Raw genomic sequence first — 25,459 nt, 5'->3', positions numbered from 1 at the left:
AACCAGTCAAGAATGCTCCAAGAGCATTGCCAAAACGAACTTAAAAAGAATGGAGAGATGGAGTGGGAAGGATAACTGATTTTTCCTACATGTAAAAGCAAATACTTTCATCCGCACCTTCTTCTGTTTCTCGCAAAAATTCGCAAAATATAATCTCTCTATGACTTACGGTTCCAGATATGCCTCCTTAAATCTCTCGAAATTCGAACCTTTTTGGCCAATATCTGGGGAATTATTTGGTACCAAATATTCATCATCCTCTTGGATATTGATCAACACCAATATCGTTTCTGTATCACTTACGGCTCCTTAAATCTCCAGAAACCGGCCATTTTTTGGTCAAAATCTCGGGAACAGTAAGAGTGACGCGAAAAATTCCCTCCCTTTCCTCAGATAGTTTGTAGGATCCCACACCTTTGGAATGCGATATTGCAGGAACGGTGCACCTGGCCACTCTGCTTCCTTCACAGGCGTGTTCTACGCATCTGAACGTATCGCTTGCACTCAAGTTCGGGCAAATTCATGGGGAGATGAAACTGAGGCTCCAAGCTAATGCTTTGTTGGCTGTACTCTTTAAAGCTTAAGATGGTATACAACGATAATCATACTTGTTGTACTGTATGGTTGCGAAGTATGGTCGCTTACTTTGAGGGAAGAACGCAGACAAAGTATTTGAGAATAAAATCCTGAGACGAATATTCAGACCTAGGAGAACGGGAATGAGGAATGGCAGAAACTTAAGAAATTTGCCTAGTTTATATCGTTTACCAAACACTGTAAGGATCATTAAGTTTAGGAGGCTCAGCTCACGTAACAAGAATGGAAGAAAGTACGAACGCTATTAAAATTTTTACTCGAAATCCAATCGGAAAACGTTCATCGAAAAGCGCGGATGGGAGGATAATATTAAGTTGGATCTCGCAGAAATAGGACTATATCGTAGAAACTGGATCCAATTGGCTAAGATAAGAACAGAGGTCAATGGAATGCTTTTGTGAACGCAGCACTGAACCTCCAGGTTCCATAAGCTATCCCTAAATGAACTTTAAAGTTTCACGTCCAACGATTATGCCAACTAGACTAAAGGAGACGGCGATGATGAGAAATGAATGGAATGGTGAAATGAATAAAGAGGGGTGAAACGGGAGAACCTCGAGAAAACCCACGCACCAGAGATGAACGCTCTACCACTGCGTCACCACGGACCTGCAATAAGCCATAGAGTTAGCTAGCATAAGGAGTCAAACAATAACAAGATGCAAGTCTAGTCATATTCCGGTTAACATGCAACACAGATCGTATTCATAGATGCAGGGCGGGCCGAAATATTGAGCATAATTAAATTCTAAAAAAACAAGACTGCATTCGGTACAAAATAAGCTTCCTAATTTTACAGAAACAATGATATGTACGTAACACCGCATTCAGTGTACAATACACAACATGGATCTTAATCTATCTTCTCTATATGGTATAGTCCAGACCAACTCAGGCCTGCAAAGAAAAAAAATCTTAAGTTGACAGTTACAGATATTATTGAAATTATCAGATGTTAAAATTAAGGACAAAGTGAGAAACTAGAATGTTTTTTTCTTAAAAAAAAAAAGAAAAAAAAGCCCAAGATAAAGTCTGCCAAAAATGGCGCTCCGGGCGCCACATTTCTCCCGTGCGAATTTTGGCATATTAAAATGTCCTATCTTTGGGACTGGTCATGACATTTCGTTGTATCTGAACATCCTACAGGTTCCAAACCATACCACTTCTGCGCACTTGCTTAGAACTAAAATCAGCAATTTAATGAACTAAAAATATGTTCAACTGCATCAGTTTCTTTCTTTGATATTGAGTGATGCCTTGCTGTTGAATTAACAGGAACTGGGGCATCCACGGTCGTGATGTTGCTGTCTTTCAGGTGAAACTATATCCAACAGCGTCCATGTGATAGCATGAAGTTCACGACGGTTTCTTTTAACTCATAATTGATATTCATAACCTATGCAAGTCACAGTCATACTCACGGGCTACAAATATTTCCCCTTGTAGTTTGTGAATCTGAATATTTTCCTACAGTTTCTGACATTCCGGTTGGACAGATGAAATTTCTTCTTTCTTCCTCTTTGAAGTACGTGCAGTATAAGTTTGTCCATCACTGTAACTCAAGACATATGACTCCTAAATTTCTTTCATAGGGGTAGTCCTTCTATTTTCTGCTGACGAAATTCTTCAGTTTCCTCCTTACGTAAAGATGAGAGCTGTTGAGTGTATGACTTCACTATTCTTGTAAAATCCTCTGCATTCTGAATTCAGCTATAGTTGGGTGGGAAAGATTGTTTTGTAGCGTAGTGCTTCAGCAGGCGTCCTACGCTATCGCAAGGCCCCAGCATGATCAGCAGCACTGTATATCCTTTCTCGACACAAGTGACTTTGTCAATTCAAATAGGTGATTGCAGCTTCGAAGAATTTGCGCATCGCCAACAGTGGATGTGCTGGGTCATGTCTTCTGCATCACTTATAACTGCAACACTTATGCTCTTGTTTTGAAAGTATGTGACTCCTGTAAAACTTAAAACTTGGTAATGTGGTTACCATTGTACTTCTTATGGCAGAATCAGACTAATTCTCAGAAAGTCACAAGGAAGCACTAAACGTAGTTGTTCAGTCTCTCCACGTAACTTCCTTTCTGCAATGTGTTGTTGTTCCAATTTCTTCAAACGTTAGTGTGTCACTGTTTTCACTGTCCCTTTTCCAAGTTCGTCAATGAAGGTCTTAATGGTAACAGTTTTCTTAATTAATATTTTTCTTCCATGTTGCATTTGTAACCTCCGAAGAGTAATCTGCTATGCTTTCCGACCATGTCTGTACGGTAAGTCCGCCCTTTCTACGGCAGTCACAACATTCCTGAAACAAACAGGTCTCTCGTTGTACATCACAGATACTAACGACTTCACACTTCCAACCAAGGTGTCATATGACGTGCCTTCAAGCAAGTTCTTCAAAGTTACCACGCAAAGTGCAAAATTGGCACAATTCACACACAAACAGACATTTCTAGGTGGGTGTAGAACCACCCATTTAGGAACATAATGCTTTAAAGTTTGATCTTCCGATATGTAATACTGAATGTTTCTACTTATATATGGTGAAAGTTTCTTTAATGTTACGGGCCATGTATCTTTCCACTTTCACAACTTTTTCTCTTGCAACTGTTATAGCGATAGTCTTTTTTGTTAGCGCTCTAGTGAGACTTCCATTTTACTTCCAGATAAAATTATTTGCAATTTGAACATAAGCTTCATTCACAGGATGACTATAATAGATATATAGTTTCCCAAACACTCCTTCTGCAGATCTCACATTTCTTGTTTTGTCCACCATGTATATTGCTACAGACGGAATGTGGTGCAAAACTTGTACCTTTGATAGGAACACTAGCATAACTGTCAGAACTTGCAACTTTTCGTTGTAAGTTCACACGATTCAACAGCTGAACTGATATTTGATATAAATTCCCGGTAAGTTTGCACAGGCTTTTTTCAATTCATTTTCTTCTAACGATGGAATTTCTACTTTGAGAATTTTATCAGTTTTGATTTGATGTACTCACCCTCGGCTGCAGTAACTTCGCTACGCTTTCTTGATGTATACAGTTTAAGACTTAACTTCATTGCTCATAGTTTCTTAACAGGATAAAAAACCAATCTCTAGAGTTAACTGAGTAAATAAACTACTCCATTACTTCACCCTCACTCTCAGGAGGGCATGCAAACTTCCTTCTGTAAACATACTTAGTAGAAAGACAGTCACCAACAGAGTATATTTTAAGATATTAGGGGAACAATTTAGACCACGCAATATATTTAAAGTTACTATATACTAGCACACTAACTTTGGTACTAACTAAGAATACTCCCGTCATAAAAATTGTAATAGTACGTTTAAAATGAGTGCATGTGAAAGAAGATTGTGTAGGATATTAAATTCCACTATCAGAGGGATTGTCACGATGCAGAAAACCAGTATTTCATGTTTACAAATGTGAAACCATTACAAGGGTTAATAATGAATGAATACATATCAAAGACGACTGTGTGACATACTAATTTCTACCGCGGAGCACTTCTGCACGATCTAAGAAACTGGTACTTTATGTTTACAAATATAACAGTTACAAGCATGAAACCATTACAACTGTGCCGCACTATTCGCGTTTGAGTACCCTCCGTCGCTGACGCGTCTGCTCCTTGTAGATGCACTCCTTGCTTGTTCCTGCCGCGATTCGGTTACATAGCATTCTCGCTTTTAGCGGCCCACTAGTAAAAGTTAGTTTGTGTTTTTGCACAGTCGTATTTATAGCGTACGTCAAGACGCGTACTTAAATTCGTAAGTACTTACAAAGTGAATTTAAACCCATGAATGTGACACCTATCACAAGATCGTAATGAAATAATTACACATAGTCTATTGCATAAAACATGTAACAGAACGGCATGTAATAATTTTCAAGGCAAATCAGTTTGCGTGTATATTATCAATCAGTGCGGAATTGTTTAGGCATACATCAGAATAGCACTGGAGAACACCTTAGGGATTCATTTAAAGTAAGAAGAGAACGAAAAAGGCTGTTTTAACTTGACAGACTACTCTTGGTGCTATCCTATTTCACGGAGGCACAGTTACGAAAGAAATATTAATGCTGAATACAAAAGAGGAACATATAAGAAATCGAATATATGCGGATCTTCCCTGCAGCATGCGTAAAACGCGAGAATATCTAATACAAAGTCTGCACTTGTAGGCACAGAAGAACCCATTGTTAAACATGAGAAAAATGAATGAATTGAAATCTTTGAGTTTTACGTCCCGCGGTTATGCCGGTTAGGCTAAAGGAGACGGTGATGATGAGTAATGAATGAAATGGTGGAATGAAGAAAGTGGGAGGAAACGGGAGAATCCCGAGAAAACCCATGCACACGGTGTTTGTCCACCACAAAGTTCACTTGGCGGGGGTGTTAAACATGAAAGTGGTAATAGGGAGTGTTAAGTCGTGATCCTTAACGATCGAAGTCTCCGAAAGGTGTTCAAAAAGTGTCAGATTCGTTCCTTTGAGCAGTCTGAAGTAACGTACTGACAGCTGATAGTGTCCGGGAACAGTGGCATGATATGGCGGAACTGACTCAATCGTGTTCAAATATCAAAGAAAATTAAGACGACAATTCGAATTACCTCAACCGGAAAAGAATACAACATTAGAATTTCAAGGAATTCCAAATCTCCAATTCCTCATATACATATCAAAATTTCGTCAGGAGTCAGAGTTACTCAACCTGATGCAATATGTCCAAAAATGCAACGAACATATGACATTACTAAAGAGAAATGAATCAGTTGATTGCCTGACACTTTATTGCGGGAAAGTGAGACGTGAATTAAAAGAATGAAATTGGTAGTGAAAAGATGTAGAAGAATGATACAAGGATTGGTGAAGATACTATTGGAAGGTAAGTTGCCATATGTAGTTTATGAGCATACTCACCATCACTGACGCGCCTCGCAACCGTTCGGGCTCCCTAGCCCCGCCCCATCCCTTACTCCATTAAGACAGCATTCATGCTTTTTACTAGCCACTTAGCATAAACTAGCCTCTGAGTAATATTTTTCTTTGACTAGGATAGTAACTGAAACCGGTTTCTATTATATATTCAGTCACTCGCTGAAACTGTTTGTGGATTTGGTGCAATGTCTATTGTTCTTTTTTTTTTTTTATTTATTTATTTTTTTTTACTAGGCGTCTGTCCTAATGTGCAGTCATATGGTAGCTTACTACTGTGATAGCGGTTCGTAGCTCCATAGACCTAGTCTGTCTGTGTCAAGTGTGTTAGGTTTGTGTGCTGGTTATCAAATTCATGGAAGCGCATACTTCAATTTGTGTTTCATGGCGACTATAGAGTTAGTAAATGAGATTTAAAAAACGTATAATGGACTTGATGCTAAGAGTCTGAATTAGTCCTTTTTAAATAAGTTTGTATTAGATTCAGAAATTAATTGTTATCGCTTTGCAGCACTGTGGTTTAATTGACTTTGCGAAAACTTGTGATGGTTGTGATCGAAGGTTAAAGCTATTTCCGACGTATGGCAAGATTGGACGTTCATTAGTTTTTCTTCTTTTTTGTAACAGGGATTGTAAAACGAAATTTAGTGTCAACTCATGGTTCAGAAAAACCGTGTTAGGTTGTCTGTTTAGAAGAATTTGATTCCTAGACTGCTCTGATGAATTTAATCCTTCTTAAGAGATATTTCTAAACTGCTCCGGGAACCGGGTCAGATGAATCGGTTACCATCACTGCCCTAGTCAAAGTAAAAACATTTTAAGTTGATTCATTTTATAGTCAGCTTGCCTAATAAATTTGCACACGTTAATGCAATTCCTCCGGCTTGTGTATAGCCCGCTCCCCCCAGTTCTTTGTCACCTGAACTGGAAGAGTCACTATTACTACTACTTATATCGAGAACAGAACCCAACCAACCCCTGCGGGGCTTCTAACCCGTTCCTACTACTACTACTATTGCTACTAACTACTACTACTACTACTACTATTGCTACTTACTACTACTGCTGCTACTACCGCTACTACTACTACTACTACTACTTATACTAAAAGAGCTTCCTTACCGCAAGATTTACATCTTAAATCTTTATAACATGCGATTCCGATTCATTATGAACTAGTATGAATCGTTAGAATCACTATGATTCGTTAAAAATCACTGGGGGGAGCGGGCTATACTCAATCCATTCCTCCCTTTAGAAACACTGTCTGAGGCAGTAAGAGTTCATTTCCTGCTACGAGATGTTTATATTTCATGAATATAAGGATGCCCTCATAAAATAGGATCAAACGCAATTCTTAATCTGCATGAAATTACCTGTAAATTTTAAACATGAGATTTACACTTATCAAACTTTACCACTTTCCACATATGTGACAGTTTGCAGAATTAGTGTTAAATTGAAACCAGTTAGATAAAATATCTCAAGGTATTCACTATGTTAAGAGATCAAAGTAATTAAATTCTTATATTACAGAAATACTTACTATGTACAAAATATTTAGCGCTGTTAATGCATTCTTCGAGCAGGTGAATCCGCCACACATGGTTTACATATATATAGTTCTCTGAACACAAAATAAAAATCTAGAGCTCAGTTCTTCTCTACGAATTTCCACTCATAAGATCATACCAACCCTGCAGTATGCACGAACGTCTAACCGCTAGAAACCTCGATCAATGATTACTTTGGTTACGTGATAATTGAAGAAGGATTTATGTACTACACTCTGCAGGAGTAAATAAGAAGATTCACGTAATTCTATATACAAAATTTCACAAATTCAAGACACCAATAGCTTAAAATACATGTCCCTAATACGCAATCACAAACTACGAACGTTCATCGTCCTCTTCCGTCAATCTCTTCTCTGTGGACAGTTTCTGGATATGCAGAGGATAGGTCAGTGCACAACTCCTATCTAACCTAATGCAAATTAAAATCCTTGTATAGGTCAATCCTGAACTTAGGTCCTCGTTAATTATTCCTGTATTTCAGAATACAAGAGTAATTATTTCGATTTACAAATTTGTGGATGTAATTTTCGCTACTAATTAATGTCGCAAGCTTGGCAACATTATTATTGAAACGAGTTACTTCAGAATAGTGAAACTGAGTGTAAAAATGTGCAACTAATCTGGGGGTTGAACATGGTGTCCTGATTCCGAATCGGTCCTTTAAAAATTGCTAATCCCAACGCACAAATTACAATAAGCAGAAAGCGCTATGCAGAATATCGCAAACTGAAACACAAAGTTTGCGTCTGACAGAAACCGCTACGGAATATCCTGACTGTTTGCTCCTTTATTATGAAGTAAATAAGACAAATAAGTATTAATGTTTAGGTAATTAATATGCGAGGAATATTCAATAAAGAATGACTATAAACGAATAAAACATAATTACCTGTACTAATCGTCCAAACGTTGATGATCTTTTTCAAAATAATTCCCATAACATGCAATGCACTTGTCCCAACGTTTTTATCAGTCATCAAAGACATGTGGGAAGCCATTTTTGGACAATCCTTCAAAATCACTACTCCTGAAGATGCGAAACGCCGTCCCCGGAGCTGTTTCTTCAAAGTTGGAAAAAGAAAGAAATTACAAGGGGCTAGATCACGGCTATATGGGGATGGGGCACACACGGAACGTTGATTTTGCAAGTGGAGTCTGGCGTTATCATTGTGTAGCATCTGTCCTGTTTATTTCAAATGTGGTCGTTTCCGATGAATGTGACCTTGGGGGGCTTACAATACACCCTTATAATACACTCCCGTGACAGTTGTATGTGGTGGGACGATATGTTGGTACACCATGCCTCGAATATCGAAAAATCATAACCATGATCATAACTTTGTTAGCAGAAGCAACCACTCTCGCTTCCTTGGGTGTTAGTAATGAATACTTTCATACAGAACTCTCCTGCTTGGACTCAGGATCATAATGATGAATCCAACTTTTCATTGGCAGTGATGATTTTCTAAAGAAACATGTGATCTTCTTGCAGCTTTGATTTCCACTCTGAACAAACCTCCAACGCACAGCTTTTTTATCGGAAATGAACAATTGCGGAACCCACCGCACACACACACGTGACATATGCAGTTTGTCTGTGAGCAACGTATGAACGGAACCAAATGAAATCTTCATTCTTTGCTCTAGTTTTCTTACCATGATTCGACGATCTTCTCTCACTATTACAGCAGCGATGTCCGCAAGAGCAGTTACTGGAGCGCCGGAACCACCTTCCTCTGGCGTTGATTGTCTACAATTTTTAAACATTTTGAACCATCTTCGCACTGTGCTATAGGGAAGAACAGACCCCCCATACGCGCCCTGTAACATTGCATATGCTTCAGCTGCTGTTTTCTTCAATCGAAAACAAATTTCAATGCACTATACTGTTCTTCGGGTGTCACTTTCATGTTGCCTTATGCGAAACAAACTACGTGTGCTTGAACGGCTGCCAAGGTCACATTCCTGACATCATGGCCTTCAAACTTGCTCGATCTACTCGTCATTTCTCCCACTGCACAGACGTGTTTTGTTTATGAGCCTTTCTGGCGTATTCACCTCATAAACACTGATAATCATCTTCATTGATCAGCCTACATATATGTAAGTAGTTATATGATTAACCGCAATATTCCAAATAACCGATAAACAAATGGAAAGTAATCCTTACAATTAAATATTGCCCGGAAATTGTATAAAATGTAAATACCATATAGGCACCAAGGAGGCGCGACGGCTAAAGCCTTCATCTCTTGTCGTGAGCCTCTGTTTCGTTCCCAATTAGCGCCAAGTAGACTTTGTGGTGTACAAGGGTTTTCTAATGATTCTCCAGTATCTTCCAACTTTCTTCACTTCACAATTTGATTAATTCTCATCATCACCATCGCCTTTAGCCTAAACCTGGGACGTAAGCACCACTGGCTTTACAAGTTGGTAACACTTACATCTAAGTATGTACAAATTTGTTACGGATAACGACATTATGGTTTAAAGTAAGCAGAATACAAATTAAAAGCTGAGCTCCTTCGTGACTATGTGGATAGCATACGCGTGGGAGACCCAAGTTAGCTTCCAGGTGGATGCTCATATGGTTCGGAACCCACGCTAAGCTGTAGGTCCATCACGTCTCATAAGACTCTCCGCTGAACGGAATGCAAAACTCAAATCCAACAAATTAGAAATTTTCTGAGTCAATCGCATGAAAGAGGGGCTGCAGCCCTATATATACCATGCAATACAAAACTTAATTTCACTCTTCTAATGCCACAGATCTACAATATAATCAAAATATCACTAGCGTTTCCTACTTGATTGAGAGAGCGTGATTTGGTGGAAACACCAGCATGAAGATTAATAATTCTATCACGATAAACCCAATAGCTGACACATGCTGTATACAAAAACAACAAAATGCAATTTATTAAAAATGTAGTTAAAATATACGTTAGCAAGTTTTTACTTTGATAATTTCATTCGATACAAATGAATTTACTTTCATTATTCATTTGTGCTTATTCTTAGTTAAGCTGATTTTAATACAGGATGCCCTTTATTAAACATATTTATCTTCCAGAATAACAAAAGTTAATTAGTGCTAAGGTAAATCCGTATTACCTTTCCTTTCAATTTCTTTTACATTAGTCGCGTTGTTTATCTAAATAACTTGCTTTCTAGTATGTTTGTTCTTGAGTACCTAGGAGTTAATCTCTTAGTGCGTTAATTTCCAAGATATATGTATCGCCCTACTTTTAGAACGAAGAAACACGAATTTTTGAAAGCTAAAATTAAGGAACTTGAAGATAATAGTAAAAATAAAAACATTCGGGACATGTATAAGGGGATCAACGAATTTAAGAAAGGCTATCAACCTCGTGCTTATATATTAAAGAAAGCTGACGGAACAGTTCTCACTGATACGGATAGCATCTTAAATAGATGGAAAGATTTCTTTGACGATTTGCTGAGCACGCAGCCAAAAACTAATGTGCGTGGAGAAAAAGAGATACACACCGCAGAACCGTATATTCCAGAACCCAACCGAATAGAAGTAGAAACCGCTATAAAGAAATTAAAGAAACACAAATCTCCGGGTGTAGATGAAATTCCGGTTGAGTTAATTTTAGCTGGAGGCGAAAAATTGTGGAACAAGATACACAAACTCATTCTCCTTATCTGGAACAAGGAAGAATTGCCACAAGAGTGGAAAGAATCAATCATTGTTCCAATTCACAAGAAAGGCGACAAAACTGATTGTAATAATTATCGAGGCATTTCTCTTCTGTCAACATCCTATAAAATCCTTTCAAATATTCTATTAGCAAGATTGATCCCATACGCAGATGAAATTATTGGACATTATCAGTGCGGATTTAGACGAAATCGATCAACTATCGACCAAATATTTACCATTCGCCAAATACTCGAAAAAAAGTGGGAATACAATACCCCGGTACATCAACTATTTATTGATTTTAGAAAGGCGTACGACTCGGTTAGGAGAGAAACATTATACAACGTTCTTACAGAACTTGGAATACCGAGAAAGCTAATTAGATTAATTAAGATATGTTTAAATGAATCCCAAAGTAAAGTCCAGGTAGGAAAATTTTTGTCCACGAGCTTTCACGTCGAAAATGGCCTGAAACTAGGAGATGCGTTGTCGCCATTATTATTTAACTTTGTTCTGGAATACGCTATAAGGAAAATCAAAGATAGCAACCAGGACCTAGAGTTGAACGTTATTCACCAGGTTATGGCATATTCTGATGATGTAAATTTAATAGGGTATGATAGGAGAACAATAGAAAAAATGCAGAAATCTTATTAAACGCTTGCAGGGACATGGGTTTAGAAGTAAATGCAGAGAAAACTAAATACATGGAAGTGCGTCGGGACCGTAATACGGCAAATTGTGGAGGCGTTAAAATATTAAATAATACATTTGATAAAGTGGATACTTCTAAATATCTAAGATCAATATTAACAGACGAAAATCATATTCACGGAGAAATTAAATGTCGACTAAAAGCAGGAAATTCGTGTTACTATTCGGTTCAAAATCTTTTGTCGTCGCGAATTCTGCCGAGAAATTTGAAGCTTAAAATATATAAAACGATAATCATGCCTGTTGGTCTGTATGATTGTGAAACATTATCGCTTACTCTGAGGAAAGAACATAGACTGAAAACATTTGAGAACAAGATCCTTAGACCAATATTCGGACCCAAGAGGAACGGGAATGGGGAATGGCGGAAACTTCATAATGAGGAACTACATAATTTATACGGTTTACCCAACATTGTTAGGGTCCTCAAGTCTAGGAGGCTTAGGTGGGCAGGTCATGTAGCTAGAATGGAAGAAAGTAGAAACACTTTCAAAGTCTTGACTGGAAGACCAATCGGATAACGACCATTAGGAAGACATAGGCGCAGATGGGAGGACAATATATATATATATATATATATATATATATATATATATATATATATATATATATATATATATATATATATATATATATATATTACAACTTTATAACATCTCTTAGCGTACGCGCCTATGGCGTGGGAGACCCGGGTTCGATTCCCAGCGGTAGCTCATGTGGTTCGGATTCCACGTTAATCAGTAGCTCCACGTCTCATATAGCCTCGCTGCTGAACGGGACATTAAACTCGAAATCAACTCAATTTATAACATCGGTGCGGATTAGAGATGATCTTTTTCAAGCGAATCCTCATGTGCAGGGAATATGCATCCAAGTCTGCATTATCCTATGTATTTAAGCTTAATAGAACAACAGATTTAAGTATTATCCTTATATAACAAGTTGCCGAACTTTAAAAAATATTTATAACACACACACACACACACAATATATATATATATATATATATATATATATATATATATATATATATATATATATATATATATATATATATATATATATATATATATGGAGAGAGAGAGAGAGAGAGATTATTTTACATATTTTTCTTTATATTTTGATTATATTATTAAAAAAAACTCTTATGTGTATTATTGTATAATTATCGGGAGTAAAAGTGAGGGGGAACGTTGGGATGTCGTTCCCCACTTCCAGAAAATATCTATGGCATCCCCCCGCTTTCTAAAAAAAAAAAAAAAATAAAATGGACAAAAATAGGCACAAAGGACAACGTGAGGTTATTCGTCCCCCCTATCTTTTCAGATCCGCTTTTACCCCTAATAATTATTATAAATAGAATAATAACTATTGCTACACTTTTGCTGTTAGGCTACTGGTTTATTATAGTATGATGCTCTTTGCCTGTCCTCATTGTATGAGAGCACCATATGATCTTAGACCTAATGTCGCGTGCTTGTTTGACATCTTAAATTGACTAGCTAAATATTAATCACATAGAAGTCATTTCACCGAACTTCATTCCCTCCGCGGCCTCCTGTCTGTGTCCAGTTGGCATATTTGCGGATCCCAAACGTTTCAGCATATCCTCTGATCTGATTGGTCGATACAGATGAGATATTACAAGACATGATATACATATAGCACAAAATAAACGAAAATTGTTGTCGGCTCTCGTAGCCGAGTGGTATAGCGTAACATGCTAGTAACAAAAATGTTTTTGGCGAGGGTTCGAATCCTGCCTACGGACAGTTTTTTTTTACTACTTTTAAAAATGTTTATAACACTTCTTTCGTTAAAATAAGATTAAAAATAATATTCAAAAAGTGATTTAACGATCATTGTTTTAAAATTTTCATTAAAATAAGTTTGCCCTTGTAGCCTACTATATAGATCCACAGCAAATGTAGTAGTAGTAGTAGTACGTTTGCCCTTGTACTATATAGATCCACAGCTAATGTAGTAGTAGTAGTAGTAGTAGTAGTAGGAACGGGTTAGAAGCCCCGCAGGGGTTGTTTGGATTATGTTCTCGACATCAAATTGGCAAGAATGCTGAAACGTTTGGGATCGGCAAAAATGCGTCCAGTTGGATGTCAAACTCACCAATTGTTTGTGCAAAAACAATGTACAGGCGTTATAAAAAAGAATGCGGGCCTATTATATTAAATTGGTAGTTTTGGGACGGGGTCTTCTAGCATATCTTCGTTTTAATGGATGGTTTTAGCTTCCCTTTTTACCTTCGAGTATCTTCGATTTTTCTACCCATTCCTGTATTAACTTATTACCTAAGCTCAGTTCTTGATCGAGGTGTATAGTTTTTCGCGATAATACTATTATTTTGTAAAAGCTAGTTCGTCATCAATAAGTTAGGGCAGGCTCGCAAACTTCTCGTGGCCCCTCCAGACCTCAACACAAAAAACACAATTTAGATATGTGCAAGAGAATTTTTAATGACTTGGCCCCTCCTAACATATCCATGCCCCCCCCCCAAACCTCTGTGGCTGGTTGCGGGCCTCTCTTAACACCTCAACACTCTCTCGAATTCGATAGTACAACGATAACGGGCTAGAAGTGCTTAAAATTAGCACTAGCCCGAAGATAAAAAAGAAGATAAATCGTTATTATTATAGAAATACACGTCATTGTTATAAGTTCTGTAAATATACAATATTATATATATATATATATATATATATATATATATATATATATATATATATATATATATATATATATATATATATATATATAAAATTAAGCAGAATTCATGGGAAATAATTGATTTACAACGAAGGAATCTCGCAATTATTTAATTTAATGAACCAGGGAATGTAAGTAACAAATAGTTATTGTTTTATTTGGTGCCTCACAAACCGGGATTTTGTGATAACCTTGAAGTGGAAGCAGTTTCCAAACAATTTTTAAATTTGTTAGATTCATTTTGTTAAAAGAAAACCGAAGTACAAATTACTACGTAACTGGAAAAGGATTTATTACAGTACTTATACATCTGATCAATTAGCAAGAACTTCCTAGTCTAGGGAATATGCACAAAGTAGTCAGACAACAACCGTTGAAACAGAGAACGTCACCGGGAAGACACTGGTTCAATCCTTTATGGAAGAGATTAGAGACAGTTTTCAAAGCATGGACAGCAAAATGCAAACTGTATGTACAGAAATGGCTGATGTGAAAAAGACGTTTCACGAGGAAGTGACATCCGTGAAGGGCGTATTGAATGTGTTAGATCAAAGGATAAGTAATAATTAGAGTCAAATAGTGGAATTGAGACAAGAAGTGGAAGATATGAAGAGCAAGTAACAGAACTTTTAACAATGACGTATATTTCTAATAATTATAATTGATTCTTCTTCTTTTTTTTATCTTCGGGTAGTGCTAATTTTAAGCACTTCTAGTCCGTTATCGTTGTAATGGTCACCCCAAAGCAATTCACTCCACGTCTCCTACCACCCCTCTAATTGAAGACATTGGGGCAAAAACTCGTGAAGTACAAAAAGTGTAAAGAACATAGATTCACAAGGGTTTCTCGTAGTCCAATTCTCTTCAAACTTGGCACATATATACTAGACCGAAAATAAATCGACATGTCTTTTTTTTTCTTTCGGAAAACATGTTAAGGGAAACAAAGGGTCATTATAAAAAGATCCCCTTGATTAAAAGGGTTATATTTAAGAAACGAAACTCTCTCGATGCAAAGATGACTTCAAAGTAGGAAATACATGATTTGTCGTTTTTGTGAGAAAAAGATTGCAGGGGCAATGGCCTTCTTCGAAATGACAAAGGACCCGCGCAATGCTTGGAAATTCAATTTCTGTAGAATTGTTTGAAACCGTGATATATTGTATAGATTGTGTTCCTGAGAAAAAAAAAAAAAAACTCAATTTGCACAACCACTCATCACTGACCGTTTGGCCACTACAGAGCCACTCTTTTGAAAACAGTTGAAGTTAATGGTATTCTGGATTTCGGTGGAAACCCGTGATATATTGTACGGTATCCCCGCCTGTCACGCCGGAGACCGGGGTTCGATTCCTCGCCGGGGAGCCATGTTTAAATAATGAGGTAATTAGGGATCTCTTGCCTGTCAGATTTTAATTAACAGATTAATAATTTCCTTTTCAACAAGCAAGACTTTATTTTACATGAATTAAAGATTAAAAATACAAATTTAGATTATGCTCTCTCGCAGGAGACCATTCGTCCAGCTTGAAACCTTATATAAATGACAGCGAGTTTATACAAATGAAAAATACAACTTACGTTATGAATGCTGATATTCCATCCATGTTATGCAGATTGTGGTTAGTTGCTGAGAGATGGTCCTTGGACCTCTCCCTTACCTTTTTATATTGTAAAAATTTCGTTAGCCAGACCCTGAGGTTCTCCGTAACAGCCTTGTTTGTTCTCTTAATTACTTCTTGCGCTACGTGATTGCCGGAGAACCTCATTAGTCCACGATAAGTGTGACTGTTTATTCATTTTTTTTTTTTTTGTAATTTTACTTAAGTACATATACATTATTTAATCACTAGAAAACAATGTTAAAAATTTTTTTTCACTCATGTCATAGTTTCATTACAACAGGCACAGCCACCAATCAATGGCAGTTTGGCCACTGTAGCGCCACTTACAAAAAAAGAAGAGGAGCAGATGGTAACGGTATTCTGGATTTCGGTGGAATTACTTGAAACTGCGTGATGTGTTGTAGATATTGTGATCTGAGAAAAAGTCTTAATGGGCACAACCACCAATCACTGACCATTTGGCAACTACGGAGCCACATTTTTTGAAACAGCAGAAGGAAAGGATATTTGGGAATTTTGGTGGAATTATATGAAACCCTAAAAGTCCTATCTCACAACCCGAAAAAGGGGTTGGGAGAGTAACGCCTAACATCATTTAAGCATAGACAACAGTCCGATGTTGATCTTGCGAGACAAAGAAAAAAAAGGAAGCCCTAGACAATTTTTCTCATCATCACGACATCTACAACATATCACAGTTTCATTCATTTACACCGAAATCAAAAATATAACAATTGTCTGTTTTCAAAACTCTGGATCTATAGTGGCCAAACTGTCAATAATTGATGGTTGTGTCCATTAAGACATTTTCCCATGATGAGAAGATTTACAACATATCACACAGTTTTACTCATTCTTACCGAAATCCAGAGCACCGTTATACTCGGCTGTTTTCAAGAAAGTATCCCTGTAGTGACCAAACGATTAGCGATTTGTGACCATTGAGACTTTTTTTCTTTATTTAGTTAGATAATCGATTCAATGTAGTACTATTCACAGCATATTGTAGACTTTCAATTAAGAATTCATATGAGTAAATTCAATACTCGCTATTAAAACAAGCGGAAAACAGTGACTTGCAATCTAAATATATGTATACGTTATTCAGCGTAAGCTCTAAACTCCGATAAACAAAATATTTGTATCCTTCCGCTTGTCACAAATACGATTGGCTAGTGATGTATCACTCCCACTCCCCACGGGGAGGAGCAAATTACACACGTGCATTTAGACAATACTGTCTCGTGTTGTCCAGATACAGCAGCAGCAGAAAAGAAACTACAAAGATTTAAAAAAAAAAAAAAGTATTTGAATTTCGCTCGTAAATAATTGTTGCTTAGTGAGTAAAGGTTTGCCTTGTTGGTGTTTCACCAGTCATCTTTCAGACTTTGAAAGCAGAACACCCGTCCACAGTTGAGTTGGCGCCAGAATTACTGCGCATGCTTCGTGTTTATTTCTATTGTTTCATTAGCCACACTCGATTGCAGTATTATTAGATAATCCGTATTATATTTTTGTCATTTATAATAATATAGCAGTTTTATATGAAGCTTCATAGTAAAAGTAATAATGCAATCACATGAACTATTTTGCGGAGGAGTACAAGCGTCGGTAGAACAGCAGCAAATCAGCGAGATTTAGTTTCAAGTGGCTTTGTTTATCGCAGTTTACAGCTTACGCCGAATAATGTTTAAGTATTCGGAAATCATACACCGTAAACATGACAGCAAAAAAGAAAGATTGCACTACTATTAATGAAAAAAGAGCAATAAATAATATAATAAAAGAAGAAAGTGAAGGAAAATTCTTACTTGCGGATCGCATAAATTTAGAATACGTGATGTATATCCGCAAAAAATAGAAAACGGAGTTACTTTCCTAAGACTATTCCTAAATTTGTATAAATACTCCTGTCTACACAAGGGAAGATACACAAAACTTTGTGATCATCACTGTGGAGCTTATACATAGTTATAAAGTATGAACACGGACCTAGATGTCATACTGTTAATATGGAGGAACATATTGAAAATAATAGGACAATTTTAATTAACATATGATGTATATGAGTGTAATTGTCAGGAAAAGAGAGCCTCCTTTGTGTAATTACTTATGCTTCGTTATTTGAAACTGAGACAGTTGTTGAAGAATATACTAAGGGTTTTGAATGTGAAATAAGTTATGATCTTGTTGACAAGTCAACTTTTTTCTGTTACGCATAGGACAAGGCAAGTTCAAGTAAAAACGTTATTCATCAACTCTAGGTTCTAAAAATATCTTTTTTAGGGTCAACTTTTGGTCACTTTTTGCCGTTTTGAAGTTTCAGGTCATTTTTTAATATTTTAAGGTAACTTTTAGGTCATTTGTGGACTTTTTATTCTTTCTCTTCTACATAACGAAATCTTTAAATGAACACGGTTTACAGATGTGGTAAAGACCAAGTTGAATAATCTCTTTTCTTGCTTCCTGACTATTGGGACGAAAAACTGCATTCTTAATAAGCTAATGAAAACTAAAGTGTAGCTGGTTAACGAAAAGTGGGTGTTGGTAGGTGGCCAAACAGATAGTTTTGGCTTGTTGACCACAAAGGATGTGATCACCTGAATAACTAAAAATTGATTAGAAGGCATAAAAAGATTTTAAACAGGGTTTCAACTATTATTCTCATGTAGTCTACACTTGCGAACTTTTATTATTTAAAGAGTGCTTCCTAGTTTCAACTCGGGAGTGAATTGACGTTTTCAGTACCTACAATGCCATACAATGGACTGATCAATGGAGTGCAACTAACTGAAACATTTTTTTTTGTTTGTTTTGAATATGAGTGAGAAATGTTAATTAAAAATCCAATGGATATTAAAAAAGGTCAATGTTTAACGAAATAAACGTTTAAGAAAACGCAAGTTTTAAGGTCAATTTTTGTGATTTTTAGGGTCGTTTTACAGGAATTTTAGTTTCATTTTATAGGTCACTTTTTAGAAAATTTTGGGTCAACAAGATCCGGGCCCTGGTTATGATTGTTTCTTATTACATAATATATATTAAAATACAATTGTTATTCGAGTTATAACTGATACAAATGTGTAAAAATTCTAGAAATATTTGAAGTAAAGCATAGGAAGTAAATCATAATATGGAAGTTCTTTGAAATATATGAATATTTTATGTAAAAAAAAATGCATTTATATCAAAATTATTAACGAGACATTATATGAGCAAAGCTAACGCTTAAAGTGAGAGTATGAGATTCCTCTTTCCCGAGATTACTTTTCTTATACTATATAAGAGGTATAAATCGTCTTCATGAATATTATGGTCTTTATAAAATATATTTACTACTCAAAGAAAATTCTTTATCATCATGAACCACAGTCCTTTTCGCAAAACTCGATTTCATACGTAAGTTCAAGACTATTTTGAAAATTTTCCCATTATTTATAATACCACACTTACAATATCTACATTAGCATCTTCACATAATGATTTTTGTTTGCTTAAATGAATACTCAGATTATGCGAATATTTTACTTCCCTGTATTTTGGTTAGCTTTAGCCTTCCCAATGATAATGCTCTTAGGTAGGTAATATACATGAGTCGAGATAGCACTATTTTTACGAATGTGTGACGAGTCCGTGTACTTTGCAGAATCTAGTTTTTTCCTCTTTCCTCTAGATTAACGATGTTTACCTTATATAGTACTTTTTACTCGAAAGAAAACCTTCATTGCTATTAAGTATAAATTGTCTAGACTCAACGTATATTGGATTTTAATAAACTTATGTATGAAATTTGTTCTTAACATGATTATCCCATTGCATTTTTAAATCTTAATGTATAACGTGTTTACTCGAATAGTCGCACTTCTTGTACCATTTCTTAATGTGAAAATCCAACTGCGACCAGTACGCGAGGAAAGCTCAATTCTGCCATTCAATTATCGCTACGATCAAAACAATTTCGAATTTTGATACACAGCATTGTATCAACATAAAATTAAATATCGCCTGCATATGGTAAAATATTAAAACTTGTAAAATTTGAACTCTTAATTTACAGATTCATGGGAGACGAAAAAAAAAAATGTTCTTGGCATTGGCAGAAAACGATATATTTACATAATCGGAAAACACACGAACAACAACTACGTAACCCCACAAAGAAGAAACACACACAAGAAGTGTCTCAAACTGTCAGCTAGGAAGTGACTTTTGGAATATCAATTAGATGTTTGAAACCCTCGAGGCAATACGATGGAATGCCAGAACAGACTAGGTAGTTGTAAACAGGTGCCATACTGGGACAAATCATACTTGGAGGAGGTCCGCAAAATGGAGAGTGGAAGTAGGCTGGCTGATGAGTCACGATGTTGTCAGTAAACACGAGTTCTTTTGCTCGGACTGACCAATTTCGAAGGAAGTCTCGTTCAAAGACAAAAATCCCATAGACTGCTACTTTTATGCGGGGAAATCTTTTTGGTGAATATTTTTACTTCAAACTTAAGGTGCGAGTAAACACCCTACTAGTAGTGTAGTCGTACATCTCTTGCATTATTGTATATTCAATAAATGCAATGCCAAGTTGTTTATGATGCATATGAGGATAATATTTTCCAACATACAAGCTAAAAGCAAACTATATACTCGATTTTTCTACCATTTGTTTTCTTTAAATATTCGAGACCTTGTAAATATCTAACCAGAGGGACTCTTACGCTCTAGATATCTTTGTAATGAGAGGCATTGGTTTACTAGTAATGATAAAAATACTCGAAACGGTTGATTATACGAGTATCTTGTACAATTGACGAAACAAAAATTTACATTGTAGATACAATGCTGTTTTTTATGGCTTGTCCGCAAGTGTTTCCACACAATATAAGAGTTAATGAACAGATCTAGTATCAATTTAGGCCCCTCCCCTCTCCGAAGTGACCCAAAAATGAGTTTGAGCATAAAGTGCGTAGATTTTCTCAACATTATTCCATTATAATTCATCACAGCAGTCTTTAAAGGAGCATAACATTATTGTCTTTGAAGGGAACAATTAGGAATATCATTCAACGGTTATTTGGGAAATTAAGGAAGAAAACTTCATGTTTAAAAAATAAATTTTATAACCAGATTGATCCTCAGTAAAATTACATGTACACTTTTACAAAGCTTACATCAGTACTACAAGTATATCCTTGCATCAAAGCATAATAACGATGCTCAAAGATCTACTATTGGATAGTTATCTCTCTAAAGTCTACATACATGCATTTACTGTACTTCCTAAAAACATTATGTAATTTAAACTAAAATTTTGATGTACACTGTCCAAAATTCCATACAATCCATCGGTCACAATCATAGAACAAAATAAACAAGAAATTTTTTGTGAAACCTTAGGAGTTAGTAATGAAATAGCAATCATTTAATGAGAACTGTTAAAGATGTCACATACAAAATAACACTGAAGCATGGCGTCTACTTGTATGCTTCAATTTCTTGCTTTTAAATCGTACCTTCCTACATCTTTCTCTAATGAGGGTGAAAAAGCACTCAGTGTGTTTTTTATGTTATTATTTACTGTTGAGATTGTATTTACTATTTTCTGGCAATAATATATACAAATGAGACTACCAGTAAGATTTCACTCTTGCATGGATTTTTTAAAGTTTATCGTTCCACTTATGTTCTCAAGCTAAGCGAGACTAGTGATGGAAACTGTGGAATGCAGAAAATGGGAGGATCCGGGAAAACTTATGCACAATGTTTGTCTACGAAGCTCACGACATGATCAGGGACCCTTACCCACAAGTGAGCACCATCACTAAGCCACTCGTGGCTTCGTAGAAAGTTTTGTAGGTATGGTATTTGTATAAATGTGCCTATGTTTTAAAATATTGACTTGTTTGAAGGTAGTATGGCGTTTGGAATGAAACTTCTGTGAAATTAGAATATCGATCTGTGAAGGTTCTTCAAATACACGGATGAAAGCCATGAAGATTTATTGATAAACTTTCCATGGCAAAAAGTGTCAAATCCCTTAACACTATTGGAACATGGAAGAGACCTGAAATGTGAACGCATGTGATTGGAAAAGAAATCCAGAGAAGGGAGACCAAGTTCAGTGAATGGCAGGTTAGGAAAGGAACGGCTAGTAATGGACAATAGACCAATAATTCATACTACTGTGAATGCAATTAATATCTTTTTGGAGTACGTACAACGAGCTGATTGTGCTTTAAAAACGTTGGCGTGTGTGTAACCTAATGAGAATGGCTCTTTGTCTTGTGACCCATGGACGAATGTTTAGTCACCATGACCCAGAGAAGTTACGAGTAAACTGTGGAAACAGTCTGAACCACTACCCAATGAACTTGTGCTCAGCTTTCTCAAAGAAAGTAAGGGTTTATTTTCTGGGCCGCCTCGGGTTAGTTTCCCATCTGCCATCTGACTCCGCGCTGTCATACTTATAGTTTCCAGAAACGAGAGCAGTTACTGATGGGATCTGTGTTTGGTAATTTCCATTGTTGATGCTGACAACAGTTTGAATAGATGTGTTATACGGTAATAGCTATAGTCACTGTGCCATATTTTAAACTTGCGGCATAACTCCATGCGAGGGCAAATTTATTGGTAACTCCTCGTGTATATATAGAACTAGACGCAAGTGATACATTTCTCAATAGCACTGAATACCTTTATGTGCGCTCACAGAAAACAAATATCAAGTTAATCTTACAAAATTGTACATTCTTCAGAAAAATAGGTATCTTACCTACAGATTTTTTTCCCTCGTAACCTTGGTGTGTGTGTGTGTGTGTCACTGTGTATAATTCACTAATTTGAGGGAAACCACGTTATCTTTAAATTAGACATATTGCAATATAGATAGATACGTGGGTCCTAGGACGAATGGTTAACGTTTAATTACTATTTATTAAAGTACAACTTACAAACTTTTAATAACTCAAAGTTTTCCTTGGTAGTTCACCATTTATATACTTACAATATATATATATATATATATATATATATTCTTCATTTGCATTGTATTCCATGAACGGCCATACAGGTTTTTCGGTGGTACTGAGTTATGTCGCTATGCGTCCAGTATTACAAAAAATTATTTTTTTAAAAACCTCTTACAACATCTTTACCAATTGTCATTAAATGAATTAATTCCTGATGTCTCAAAATTTTGACTGATTTCAATGAAAGACAGCGTGATTTTCACCACGCTGATTCGTACTACTTTCTACGAATCTAAAGGAACTATGATACAATCCGTTATATGCTACTTGACGTATAATTCAAATTTAACCATGTTTAGAAATTAGTGCGTTCAAGTTGTACAATTTTGTGAATTCGGTTAAAATGCGCTATTTCACATAATACAAATTTAAGCATCTTTCAACAATCTAGTGAGTTCACTTTCAACAATACAGAATTACTAAAGTAATTCAAAAATTTCTTGCTTATATTTAGATCTTACCTTCAAATATCACTGGTTTTACTTTGTTTCTTAAGAATTCAAAGTACTGACTTGACACTAACTCACTACGAAAATGAACAACCATTTCCGTTTATGAACAACTGTAAAAGCCACACCATGACAGAGGATCTCTTCTTCACATTCACTGCTACCTAACATAGGCAACAATAACAACCTAACATAGGTCAGCCAATAAATTTTACAAAACTTCTGTATGTCTACAGTGGTAACAATATTGCTGATAATTACTTATCAGAGGAACGTGTCTGTATCAACAAAGAAGTGATGTATAATATAACGCTGCCATCAAATATAGCATTTTAACTTGCTACTGAGGAATTATGCAGATTTTTGGAATCCTGAGGGTAATCTTAAACAATTTCTATATGATAACACTGTTCAACACTGAATTTCTTTCCTGTAAACTAATAGGTGATTCTTAAAGATTTTTTTCTGCTGAATCTGAAAATAATATCCATTTTTGCGTATCAGGTCTCAGTTACTGGAAAAATGGGGAAATGTAGTTAAAATTTTCTATTTTGTGGAACTATTTCGGGGAAATATATATTTTAAAAACTTTATTATAATAATGTTTTATATGTATATATTTCAGACACTATACATTATTCATACATCTTGATGTATAAAATGCAAGCCTTTATTAATATAAAACGCATGACTACCCCTTCTCACACACAAAAGGTAAAGAAATTTGGCGGAAAAAGTGGAAAATTGGACGTCGGAAAGAAATTTCCCCACATAGACCTGGCAACACCGGATGACGGTGAAACAACTGACTATCAATATTTACTTTTTGCTTGTTGGTGTGGTGAGCTTTATTTCCTCTTGAATGCTATAGCAGACAAAGAACATTGAAAGGTGTGTTTTTGTGACCCGTAACGGGTAGATGTTTCATTGTAAAGTAGTTAACATTTGGAAACGTTTGGTATTGTGAAATTAAGTGTTACAATTTTGAAAATGCCTAGGAAATGTAAGAATCATCGTGACAATTTCTGTTATGTGTGTGGGCGAATAACTCCAAAACAGAAACTCACCAAGATAACGCCTATTGTTAAGAAAGCATACGAACTGTATTTCTCATCAAAGGTCGACGTAGGGAAGCCCTGGGCACCGAAATTTTGTTGTAAATCCTGTGCTGTGAATCTAAGGGGGTGGTTACGTGGTTCTCATAAGTGTATGCCATTTGCTACACCAATGTTATGGTTTGAATCACATGATCACTTACATGACTGTTACTTTTGTCTTTCAAATGTAAAGGGAATAACGTCCAAAGGTAAAAAGTCGGTTCAATACCCAAATCTACAATCAGCTAGAAGACCCATCCCACATGGCGAAGGTTTTCCTGTGCCTGTGCCGCCAGCAGTATGGACAGTAGACAGTAGTGATGATGAGAATGAATGTTGTGTGAGTAGTGAGAATGAAGATCCTACATACAGTGAACGTGTCACAGAACCACATTTGATAACTCAAGAGGAACTGAACGACCTTGTTAGAGACTTGAACTTACCCAAACAAAAAGCTGAGCTTCTAGCTTCAAGACTGCAAGGTTGGAACCTTCTTCAAAAAGGAACCAAAGTTACATTCTACCGTGAAAGACAACATGACTTTCTTAAATTTTACAGCAGTAGTGATGACTGCATATATTGTACTGACGTTGTAGGACTGATGCAGGCATTACAAATACCGTATAAAATTGATGAGTGGCGGTTATTCTTGGACTCGTCGAAAGCAAGCATGAAGTGTGTTCTCCTCCACAACGGTAATACTTACCCTTCGATTCCAATTGGATATTCCGTAAACCTGAAGGAAACTTACCAAAATTTGAAACTCCTTTTGCAAAAAGTGAGGTATGATGAGCATAAGTGGAACATATGTGGGGACCTGAAGGTGATTGGTTTGGTGTTAGGGTTACAGTTAGGCTACACAAAGTACTGCTGTTTTCTTTGTGAGTGGGACAGTAGAGCCAGGGAAATGCACTACATACAACGAGAATGGCCTACCCGTGCATCCCTCACTCCTGGAGTTAAGAATGTGAAAGAGAAACCTCTTGTAGACCCCAAGAAGATTTTTTTGCCTCCCCTCCACATTAAATTAGGGCTT

At 36.3% G+C, this 25,459-nt stretch overlaps 1 protein-coding gene across 2 annotated transcripts in view; it reads right to left on the bottom strand.

Moving 5' to 3' along the window:
- Tsp97E (Tetraspanin 97E) overlaps window positions 1-7,714 on the bottom strand; it is a 75,081-nt gene extending 67,367 nt beyond the window's left edge. The window contains exon 1 of one of the 2 annotated variants that reach the window (XM_081749199.1): window positions 7,095-7,714. In XM_081749199.1, coding sequence (XP_081605325.1) covers window positions 7,095-7,154 — 60 coding nt within the window. In that variant the 5' untranslated portion in view covers window positions 7,155-7,714. The remainder of the gene's footprint in view (window positions 1-7,094) is intronic. The other variant, XM_081749196.1, reaches the window with a different exon arrangement.
- Between the last annotated feature and the right edge of the window lie 17,745 nt (window positions 7,715-25,459).

This window comes from Thermobia domestica, chromosome 2 (assembly GCF_964235325.1).
Source record: "Thermobia domestica chromosome 2, izTheDome1.hap1.1, whole genome shotgun sequence".
NCBI lineage: Eukaryota > Metazoa > Arthropoda > Insecta > Zygentoma > Lepismatidae > Thermobia > Thermobia domestica.
Note: the sequence above shows the minus strand (reverse complement) of the source record. Positions and strands in the feature narration are given on the sequence as shown.